The sequence below is a fragment of the Blennius ocellaris genome (genome assembly GCF_963422515.1).
Source record: "Blennius ocellaris genome assembly, chromosome: 23".
Taxonomy (NCBI): Eukaryota; Metazoa; Chordata; class Actinopteri; order Blenniiformes; family Blenniidae; genus Blennius; species Blennius ocellaris.
In genome coordinates, this window is record NC_137672.1 from 1032075 (window position 1) to 1044220 (window position 12146).

General features: G+C 45.4%; 1 protein-coding gene across 1 annotated transcript; it reads left to right on the forward strand.

The window, feature by feature from the left end:
• Window positions 1–1011: 1011 nt before the first annotated feature.
• Window positions 1012–5290, forward strand: mad2l1 (MAD2 mitotic arrest deficient-like 1 (yeast); the record flags this gene model as incomplete). Its single annotated transcript, XM_080518738.1, has 5 exons — window positions 1012–1145; window positions 2367–2513; window positions 3138–3258; window positions 4948–5051; window positions 5118–5290. Exons 1-5 carry the CDS (start codon window positions 1082–1084, stop codon window positions 5288–5290), a joined length of 609 nt encoding a protein of 202 aa, XP_080374864.1. The 5' UTR covers window positions 1012–1081.
• Window positions 5291–12146: the final 6856 nt, after the last annotated feature.

Sequence of the window (12146 nt, forward strand, 5' to 3'; positions counted from 1 at the left end):
CAACAGAAAGTATAATAAGATAAAGTAGCTGTACTTTAGTTTTTACATTCATGCTTTACTGTTCTCAGTTTTAGAATAGACTAGACTACATTATCATCATCAAATGTCTGGGCCTAAGGTGATGGTAGTGAGCATTAATTAAAATCTTTTAAAACAACACAACTATCAAATGATTTAACAGCTGTCTGTGTCTTTCTAGTGGCTACTAGATGAGTGTGAATATTACGTACAAACACTACTACGTTTGAAACATTACACCACCACTATCTTTACAAAGCATGTTGTGGGTAGTTTTTAGTGGCTGGGTTTGTTTAATAGATGCCTTAATATCCTAAGCAAGACGCGGCTTAAGAATCACTAGACCGGCTGCGTTAGCCTGTCGTCTTGTAAACACTACCAACTCCGCGCTGCGGCACTATAATGACAGCATGTAGCACTGGACACACTCTGATTTAGACTGTAGTCTGTAATAAAGTCAGCTCTATATGGAATATTGTGTTTCCACACTTAAGAATCCTCCAGATTGTTGTTGTTTGCGCTCCTCAGTGAAGAGGAGCTCCGTACTGAGCACACAGAAGGGATGCGATCTGACCGGCAAACGGGCTATATAAACACCTCAAAGTCGTTTTCAAACTATCAACACAAGCAATGCATCGTTTACTCGTTGGTGTACATGATCATAGCACATTTGAAGCAAAATAACCTACCTTATGTGATATTTTAGACGCAAGTCTTCCCAGTAATTCTCCGTAGAAATGAATGCGATTTCGCTGTAACCGGAAGTGCGTTTCAAACAGGAAGTGAGGGACAGAAGTAAAAGTGGGCGGGGCGGAATAAGGTGGATACGTCGCTGATTGGTTGGCGTGCGCTGCCCTCTCGCGTGGAGCGTCTGCTCCACGCGAGAAAGGAGTAAGCAGCGAGATGACGCTGCGTGCGCTGCCCTCTCGCGTGGCGCCAACGTTGGCAGCGTCATGACGTCATCAGCCCTGGTGAATTCAAAGTGTGTGGCGGGCCGTTGAAGCCCACAGAGAAAAAGAAAACAAGGTTTCTTTGTCACGATTCGGACCAAAAACTGCAGAAAATGACGAGCACGCTGAAAGGAATCACTCTGAAAGGCAGCACTGAGCTGGTGGCGGAGTTTTTCTGTAAGTGTGTGTTGATTATTACCTTGTTTTCGGGGCTTTGGACGCCGTCGACACGCAGAAAAATGCTACCGGGCCAGTGTACCCCGCCGACCCGCTACGATCCGCAGACACGTCGAGAATCACTGATTTAGTTGGAACGGGCTTAGTTGGTTTACGCTTAATTATTTGTTTAAATTTGCAAACAGCATAAAGTGTAAACGTTATCCACAATAACGTAATTTCTGAGGCACAACGTGGTTGCGGGGGAACATGAGCAGAGCAACACGCTTCAAAAAAGGGTAAAACTTCAAAGTCTTTCATCAGATAACCTTAACAAGTGTGCCGATTACTGCAGAAGGCTTTAAAAGATCGGGTTCGATGCTTATCACACCCCAAGACCAGTGTTTTATTACAGAAAATCGTGATAGCGTCTTTAATCAGTGAATTTCTGAACGGGGTTTCGTGGCCTGCTGCTCATCCATTTCGTCTTTAAAAACAACCACTTGTTAAGTACCAGCCGTTTTTGCCCTTCTTTTTTGTGTTTAAGTTAAACATCTTTACAAACATTGCCACTGTATATATCTGTTTATATACATATGGCATTGTTTTTTAGGGTAAAATGTCAATGTCCAGAACTGCAGGAGAGGTTTTAAATGCAAATAATTATTTATTTGCATTATTTATTAATTAATTCACATGTAGCGCATTTGTTTTTGGCATGTTCATGAAGATGCAATGTTGGCTTAAAAACATGTTCATGCACAGTATAACATCTACCCACTTACATGATTCAAACACCATCTATATATATATATATATACACACACATCATGTGTTTGCACTATAGATGAGCTCTGCTAGTTGCATAAAAATGCCATTATTGGTACGTATCGAATTCACAGGTCATATAAGCAATGGGTATAAGCATATATATAAGCAACAGGAAGCCTCACTGCGCACACATACACACACACACACTATAGGTTTCATCACATACACATCCATTCATGTATTATTTATTAAAGCGATTACTGATTCTATAGTAAAGTTTTCTGCACTTAAATGTATTATTGCTGTTATTGTGTTTTAAACTGTAAAATGCAAAACTAAAATAAAAAAGGATGCTTTTGTTTAAGCTCTGAAAACTGTGCTGGATTGCAATACAAGAGTATAACTAATCCATCTTTTTAACCTGCATGTTGTGGACTTCGGTCACTCCACTTGTTTGTTTTGTCTCTGCAGCGTTTGGCATCAACAGTGTCCTGTACCAGCGGGGCATTTACCCCCCAGAGACCTTCAGCAGGGTGACCCACTACGACATGAGCCTGCAGCTCACCACCGACCCTAAGCTGAAGAACTACCTGACCAATGTGGTGTCTCAACTCAAAGGTAAGGAGATCGTCCTGTATTAGGGCTTTTCCACCAGAAGGAACCAGGAGCTAGTTCAGGGCCAGTTCTTAAATGAGCACCTCCAAAGAACTGGTTCTTTTTCCACTGTTAACGGAGTCAAGCGAGAGCCACATCATTGCGTCACTCCAGAACGTGATATGTCACTGATCAGAGAGAGAGACAACACTGTTTCTAAATTACAATGCTTTATTTATTTTTCTTCTCGATTACCACTTCGGGGCTCTGTGTTCATTGTAGTTTTCAGAAAGCTGGTTTGCGTCTCTTCCGCCTTGCAAGTAACTGCCACAGTTTTCACATTACGTGTCTGGCTCCTCACTGGCCCAGGAAAGAAGTGGAGCCAGGGTAGCACCGGTTTAGCCCCTGTTAAGAACTGGTTTTGGCGGTGAAAGACTAAGAACTGGTGCTAACTCTGGCCCTGGCTCCGAACTAGTCCCTGGTTCTCTCCGGTGGAAAAGCCCCCATTGTGTGGGCTGTTGCACCCTGGTGAACAGTAGAGGTGTTGCAGGAGAGCCACCTGGCAGAAGTTGGAGTGAAGTTGGGGGGGCTGTACCTGGACCTGAAGGATAATGTGGCTCTGGATGTGAAGGCTGGTGTCTGTTGCAGAGTGGCTGTTCGACTGCACAGTGCAGAAGCTGGTTCTGGTCATCACCTGTCTGGAGACCAACGCGGTGCTGGAGAGGTGGCAGTTCGACATCGAGTGTGACAAGTCTGCCAAGGAGAGCAGGTCAGACCCCCCCCCCCCCCCATCAGCTCAAACCTCCAGAACTGGAGCGACTGCACTGTGAACTCCTCACCTTACAGTGGATTCTTTTGTTCTGTCTGATCATTTGTTGTTTCAAGTCAATTTCAAATGACAAAAAGAGGTCCAGCTCTCTGGTTTGATAAAATCAGAGGTATTTGTGTTCATGTGATATGTGACATTAGACTGTCCTTCCTGGGTCCAGACTGTTGTCAACAGGAAGTTGTGGTTTGGACTGTAATGTGCCTGGACACCTCCAGGCACATTACGAGGTGTCCACCTGAAATGACCTGATTTCAGGTGGAGACGTTCATGGTGAAGAAATGTTCCAGTGAAAGTGAAAACACTGGAGTTCCACATCTGAATCGTTTCTACTGGTGTTGATGTCGAAACCTAATGGAGGTTTTCCACAAGCTCCTCCTCAGCCCTACTCGCCTTGCCTCGGTCATTCTCCATTACAATATAATAAGAGCACAAGTGTGGGCGGCATCATTGCAGCTTTTCCCCATCGTGTACAAGTAACCCCCCGATATGATGCAGAGTGAGCATCCATTGGATATCAACTCAAATAATAAATTAAATAGTAAATATTTGTATATGTTTATTAGTAATATTACGAAATGTGGATCGTTAAGATGCTCTTCATTGTCCGGTGTTTCAGGTTCAAGGTTCAAGGTGTTTTATTGTGATCTCAACAGTAAAAGCCTGGTTTCACAGTGTAATGAAATTCTTACACTGCCGTCTACCCTGGTGCCGACATACATAAATCAATAAGTATATACACAAGAAAATATAATAAAATAACAGCAGTGCAAAATATTATTCAGAAAGTGAGATGTGCATTGTGTGCAATTGTACAGATTAAATGTAAACATGTCAGAAGCTTATTCAAAAGTCTGATGGCAACGGGGAAGAAAGAGTTTTTCAGTCCATTTGTTTTGCATTTCAAGCTTCTGTACCTCCGGCCTGAGGGCAGAGGGTGAACAGTGTGTGTTGTGGATGGGGGGGGGGGGGGGGGGGCAGCTCTACTGGTAGAGGCTCTGCAGAGAGGGCAGTGGTGTTCTGCTGATCCTCTCTGCAGGCCACTGCGCTCCGCCACAGTAGTGTTGCCGTACCAGGTGTGATGCAGCTGGTTAAGGTGTCTCAACCACACAGCTGTAGAAGTTCTTGAGTATCCTGGGAAAGGGGTACCAGTGAAACCACTGGTACCCCTGTTAACTGGTGACTGCCACCATCTGCTCGCAGCAGCTGATGTTAAATTAAGACATAGAAACGATACCTTAATGGAAATGAGGTTAAATGGTGTTCTCCAGGAGAGCTACGGGTTCTGGCCGGATTTTTAACATCTGTTGTGAAAAGGAGGAGGAAGCCAATCACCAGTTAATCCTAAACACCGGCAGTATGGTGACTGGGAGACCTCCTGATCCTGTTCGTGTGTCACTCTATAGAGCTTCGGTCCAGTTGTTGAGACGTCGCGGTCGATGCTCCAGTGAGCTTCTGTTTCAACAAACTGAGACGAGGAAATCACCAGACGTTTCTACTTCTCATTTTTTCCATAAATTTCACCTGAAATCCAAACATTCTGAACATGTAGTTTGTGTACCGAGGTTGTTTCCTGTCGGAAGCTGCAGGCAGTGAGCCTGTCCAGTGGATCACTTGTTTGTGTGCATGCAGCACTCCGAGGGAGAAGTCCATCAAGACCATCCAGGATGAGATCCGCTCCGTCATCAGACAGATCACCGCCACCGTTACCTTCCTGCCGCTGCTGGAGACGCCCTGTGAGTAACCAGCGATCTCATGGGCTCCAATTGGCTCTGTCTGCTCACCTGGCCCCTCTCCCCCAGGTGCTTTCGACCTGCTGGTCTACACCGACAAAGACCTGGTGGTCCCCGACAAGTGGGAGGCGTCTGGCCCGCAGATCATCGACCAATCGGAGGAGGTGCGCCTGCGCTCCTTCACCACTTCCATCCACAAGGTGAACAGCATGGTGGCGTACCGGAGGACCGACTCGGCATGAAGCAGACGGCGTGGACTTCCTATCTCTGTTTTCTCTCCCTACATGTACATGTTTCTCTCCCGTGAGTCTCTCTCTTGCTATCTCTTTCTCTGTCTCGCTCTGTTTTAGGTCCTCATGGTTTATATGTGCAACATTTTAAACTCAATAAAATCAGCATCATATCAGATTGTGGTTTTCTGCTTTTGACCACCAGATGGCAATGCAACGTCACAGAAACGACAACCTGTACCAACTAAAAGACATCATCAGTAGAGTGAAACTAACCCTCTCACAGTTTGGGTGACAACCAAAACAACTTTCTTTCAGTTGCTGTAATCAAAGGTGAGAACGAGGGAATTTATAAATACAAAAGAATATATGTGCATTGACGCAAATTCTTTGGAGGGAGAGAAAAAAAAAACTTTGCCACAAAAACCTTCATCAGGTACTGACAAAGCCAGAAAAACAAATCCTGCACACATGTGGACACACACTTTTAATGGGACCAAACATTTACTCCTTGTTCAGCTGCAGATGGAGAATAGAACCAAAACAACAGATTTCTTAACCAAGCAGCTCAGACGTCAATAATCCATCATTTATCTTTAAGAGATCACTGTCTGCTCCGGGTTTCATTGCAGAGCAGATTAATGAACAAGCCTGTCAGGTTATCTAGAGTATCTACTGTTTCACACTTTTGTTGCTTTAAAATCAACCTGTTCTGATTTTGTGGAGACAAATGAAAACAATTGATAGTTTTTCATAATGTTTGTATTTCTTGATGTTCTTTGGGATTTTAATTTTATGTTCACTCTGATCAGAATATTAATTTGCTTTAACTAAACTGTGTCTGGACCTGAAGAACCGGAAGGAGGAAGGTAAGGGTTTTTTTTTGTTTGTTTTTTTAATTAAAAAAAACATTTTTGAATACATTAGTCATTCCGATGTGCTTTTATAGAGAAGATAGAAAAGCCCAACATATCCACATGAGCAAGCAGGTGTGTTTGCGACTGTGGAAAGGAGAAACTCCCCCAACAGGAGAAACTTTGTAGAAACCAGAGTCAGAGGTGGAGGAATTCTGAGGACCGGTTGGGGTGAGAGGATAGCAGCTCTCTTCTCAGTCCTACATTGTTTTGTATGTGTTCCTCTTCTGCAATTGCAATCGGGTGAACTACTTGCTCAAGTTTTAAAATCTTTTTTTAAATCTTTACATCATAATTATTATTCCTTTATCAAATTAAGACCAAATGTCCAGCACTATTTGTACCAGGCATTGATATTGGAGCGTCACTTGGGTTATGGTTCGTTTTTAAGAGATCCCGTTATTTCTTTATAACTGACATGGACAAGTTATATTGACATATTGAAATTTCCACCTCATTAAACTGGCTTACAATCTTGAGTTAGACTACCAATAACTCATATTATCAAATTCAAATCCAATAACTCAAAGTAGAAGTAACTGATACAAAAAAGTTAGGTTAACTTGCAGTTTTTGTCAATCACTTTGAGACTAGTTTCAGAACCTTGATGTCATTTTTCGCAACTCGAGATACAAAACTCACAACCAATGACCAGAATGCACTTTTTTTCAAAACTCTAGGACTTTTTTTCACTCACTTGGATACAATGCACAAAGACCAAAGATCATTTGTCCATTGAACTTTAATCACCGGTTCAAAATGACACAACTTAACATCACAGTACAATCATTTCAAAATGCTATTCACATATTACATTTCTATTTACTGTCTCTTCATTTCATTACAATATTCTAACTATCAATTGATACAACTACTCAAAATGACAAGTAACTGTTGCATGTTAAAGCAGAGTCTTGGAAACGGAGGATGAGCATGTTCAAATCATGACATTTTCAGGATGATGACAATGATTGACACGACCTGTGACACCAAGTCCTTACTGATGATTGATCTGACCTTGTCGTATGACAGTAAGGAAGTGACATCCACAACAACATATGTAGTGATACAACATGGAGCAGGCAGGGGGGCACCACGGAGGTCAAGTAGGAGGAGGAAGAGGAGGAAGAGGAGGAAGAAGAGGAAGAGGAGGAAGACGTGGTCAAAGGAATGGCAGAGGAAAATCACCCAGTTTGAGAGGTGTCCAACGGGACCCCGTTGAGACATGTGGGGGGGGGGGGGGGGGGGGGGTCGAGGACAAGCACCCAGTTTGAGAGGTGTCCATGGGTCCCGTTGAGACATGTGGGGGGGGGGGGGGGGGTCGAGGACAAGGACCCAGTTTGAGAGGTGTCCATGGGTCCCGTTGAGACATGTGGGGGGGGGGGGGGGGGGGGGGTCGAGGACAAGGACCCAGTTTGAGAGGTGTCCATGGGCCCCGTTGAGACATGTGGGGGGGGGGGGGGGTCGAGGACAAGGACCAAGACGGCAATGGCAAAGAGTCTCCAATGAGATTGTAGCAACGGTTGTTGATCATGTCATCAATCATGACATGACAATGATTGAGGCAGCAAGAATGATACAACCAAACCTTAGAACATCAACGTGGCCTCAATCATGAGAACTTTCCACAATGAGAACCAGTGAGTGTTCAGCTGCACTACAGTAAACTTTACAGTGTAGTACTGTAGTACTCTTACTGTCATTGTACACTGTACTACAGTAAACTTTACAGTGTAGTACTGTAGTACTCTTACTTTCATTGTACACTGTACTACAGTAAACTTTACAGTGTAGTACTGTAGTACTCTTACTGTCATTGTCAAATTATTGTACACTGTACTACAGTAAACTTTACAGTATAGTACTGTAGTACTCTTACTGTCATTGTCAAATTATTGTACACTGTACTACAGTAAACTTTACAGTATAGTACTGTAGGCTCCTCTTACTGTAATTGTCAAGTTATTGTACACTGCATGCCAATGTGCAGCACAGAGTAGGAAATGTGACTATTACTGTAAAATGTGTTCTGCAGTACGATGACATGTTCTTCCTGTCATATTCCTACAGAATTGAGACTCGACACAGTAGTGGAGGTAAACTCCTCACTGAGGAACAGGAACCAGTAGTGGAGGTAAACTCCTCACTGAGGAACAGGAACCAGTAGTGGAGGTAAACTCCTCACTGAGGAACAGGAACCAGTAGAGGAGGTAAACTCCTCACTGAGGAACAGGAACCAGTAGTGGAGGTAAACTCCTCACTGAGGAACAGGAACCAGTAGTGGAGGTAAACTCACTGAGGAACAGGAACCAGTAGTGGAGGTAAACTCCTCACTGAGGAACAGGAACCAGTAGAGGAGGTAAACTCCTAACTGAGGAACAGGAACCAGTAGTGGAGGTAAACTCACTGAGGAACAGGAACCAGTAGTGGAGGTAAACTCCTCACTGAGGAACAGGAACCAGTAGTGGAGGTAAACTCCTCACTGAGGAACAGGAACCAGTAGTGGAGGTAAACTCACTGAGGAACAGGAACCAGTAGTGGAGGTAAACTCCTCACTGAGGAACAGGAACCAGTAGTGGAGGTAAACTCACTGAGGAACAGGAACCAGTAGAGGAGGTAAACTCACTGAGGAACAGGAACCAGTAGTGGAGGTAAACTCCTCACTGAGGAACAGGAACCAGTAGTGGAGGTAAACTCACTGAGGAACAGGAACCAGTAGTGGAGGTAAACTCACTGAGGAACAGGAACCAGTAGTGGAGGTAAACTCACTGAGGAACAGGAACCAGTAGAGGAGGTAAACTCCTCACTGAGGAACAGGAACCAGTAGTGGAGGTAAACTCCTCACTGAGGAACAGGAACCAGTAGTGGAGGTAAACTCACTGAGGAACAGGAACCAGTAGAGGAGGTAAACTCACTGAGGAACAGGAACCAGTAGTGGAGGTAAACTCCTCAGTGAGGAACAGGAACCAGTAGTGGAGGTAAACTCCTCACTGAGGAACAGGAACCAGTAGTGGAGGTAAACTCACTGAGGAACAGGAACCAGTAGTGGAGGTAAACTCACTGAGGAACAGGAACCAATAGTGGAGGTAAACTCCTCACTGAGGAACAGGAACCAGTAGTGGAGGTAAACTCCTCACTGAGGAACAGGAACCAGTAGTGGAGGTAAACTCACTGAGGAACAGGAACCAGTAGTGGAGGTAAACTCCTCACTGAGGAACAGGAACCAGTAGTGGAGGTAAACTCACTGAGGAACAGGAACCAGTAGTGGAGGCAAACTCACTGAGGAACAGGAACCAGTAGTGGAGGTAAACTCCTCACTGAGGAACCGGAACCAGTAGTGGAGGTAAACTCACTGAGGAACAGGAACCAGTAGTGGAGGTAAACTCACTGAGGAACAGGAACCAGTAGTGGAGGTAAACTCACTGAGGAACAGGAACCAGTAGAGGAGGTAAACTCCTCACTGAGGAACAGGAACCAGTAGTGGAGGTAAACTCACTGAGGAACAGGAACCAGTAGTGGAGGTAAACTCACTGAGGAACAGGAACCAGTAGTGGAGGTAAACTCACTGAGGAACAGGAACCAGTAGTGGAGGTGAACTCACTGAGGAACAGGAACCAGTAGTGGAGGTAAACTCACTGAGGAACAGGAACCAGTAGTGGAGGCAAACTCACTGAGGAACAGGAACCAGTAGTGGAGGTAAACTCCTCACTGAGGAACCGGAACCAGTAGTGGAGGTAAACTCACTGAGGAACAGGAACCAGTAGTGGAGGTAAACTCACTGAGGAACAGGAACCAGTAGTGGAGGTAAACTCCTCACTGAGGAACAGGAACCAGTAGCGGAGGTAAGCTCACTGAGGAACAGGAACCAGTAGTGGAGGTAAACTCCTCACTGAGGAACCGGAACCAGTAGTGGAGGTAAACTCACTGAGGAACAGGAACCAGTAGTGGAGGTAAACTCACTGAGGAACAGGAACCAGTAGTGGAGGTAAACTCACTGAGGAACAGGAACCAGTAGTGGAGGTAAACTCACTGAGGAACAGGAACCAGTAGTGGAGGTAAACTCCTCACTGAGGAACAGGAACCAGTAGTGGAGGTAAACTCACTGAGGAACAGGAACCAGTAGTGGAGGTGAACTCACTGAGGAACAGGAACCAGTAGTGGAGGTGAACTCACTGAGGAACAGGAACCAGTAGTGGAGGTAAACTCACTGAGGAACAGGAACCAGTAGTGGAGGTAAACTCACTGAGGAACAGGAACCAGTAGTGGAGGTAAACTCCTCACTGAGGAACAGGAACCAGTAGTGGAGGTAAACTCACTGAGGAACAGGAACCAGTAGTGGAGGTAAACTCACTGAGGAACAGGAACCAGTAGTGGAGGTAAACTCACTGAGGAACAGGAACCAGTAGTGGAGGTAAACTCCTCACTGAGGAACAGGAACCAGTAGCGGAGGTAAACTCACTGAGGAACAGGAACCAGTAGTGGAGGTAAACTCCTCACTGAGGAACCGGAACCAGTAGTGGAGGTAAACTCACTGAGGAATAGGAACCAGTAGTGGAGGTAAACTCACTGAGGAACAGGAACCAGTAGTGGAGGCAAACTCACTGAGGAACAGGAACCAGTAGTGGAGGTAAAGTCACTGAGGAACAGGAACCAGTAGAGGAGGTAAACTCACTGAGGAACAGGAACCAGTAGTGGAGGTAAACTCACTGAGGAACAGGAACCAGTAGTGGAGGTAAACTCCTCACTGAGGAACAGGAACCAGTAGTGGAGGTAAACTCACTGAGGAACAGGAACCAGTAGTGGAGGTAAACTCACTGAGGAACAGGAACCAGTAGTGGAGGTAAACTCACTGAGGGACAGGAACCAGTAGTGGAGGTAAACTCCTCACTGAGGAACAGGAACCAGTAGTGGAGGTAAACTCCTCACTGAGGAACAGGAACCAGTAGTGGAGGTAAACTCACTGAGGAACAGGAACCAGTAGAGGAGGTAAACTCCTCACTGAGGAACAGGAACCAGTAGTGGAGGTAAACTCCTCACTGAGGAACAGGAACCAGTAGTGGAGGTAAACTCACTGAGGAACAGGAACCAGTAGTGGAGGTAAACTCACTGAGGGACAGGAACCAGTAGTGGAGGTAAACTCCTCACTGAGGAACAGGAACCAGTAGTGGAGGTAAACTCCTCACTGAGGAACAGGAACCAGTAGTGGAGGTAAACTCCTCACTGAGGAACAGGAACCAGTAGTGGAGGTAAACTCCTCACTGAGGAACAGGAACCAGTAGTGGAGGCAAACTCACTGAGGAACAGGAACCAGTAGTGGAGGTAAACTCCTCACTGAGGAACAGGAACCAGTAGTGGAGGTAAACTCACTGAGGAACAGGAACCAGTAGTGGAGGTAAACTCACTGAGGAACAGGAACCAGTAGTGGAGATAAACTCACTGAGGAACAGGAACCAGTAGTGGAGGTAAACTCCTCACTGAGGAACAGGAACCAGTAGTGGAGGTAAACTCACTGAGGAACAGGAACCAGTAGTGGAGGTGAACTCACTGAGGAACAGGAACCAGTAGTGGAGATAAACTCACTGAGGAACAGGAACCAGTAGTGGAGGTAAACTCACTGAGGAACAGGAACCAATAGTGGAGGTAAACTCCTCACTGAGGAACAGGAACCAGTAGTGGAGGTAAACTCCTCACTGAGGAACAGGAACCAGTAGTGGAGGCAAACTCACTGAGGAACAGGAACCAGTAGTGGAGGTAAACTCCTCACTGAGGAACAGGAACCAGTAGTGGAGGTAAACTCACTGAGGAACAGGAACCAGTAGTGGAGGTAAACTCACTGAGGAACAGGAACCAGTAGTGGAGATAAACTCACTGAGGAACAGGAACCAGTAGTGGAGGTAAACTCCTCACTGAGGAACAGGAACCAGTAGTGGAGGTAAACTCACTGAGGAACAGGA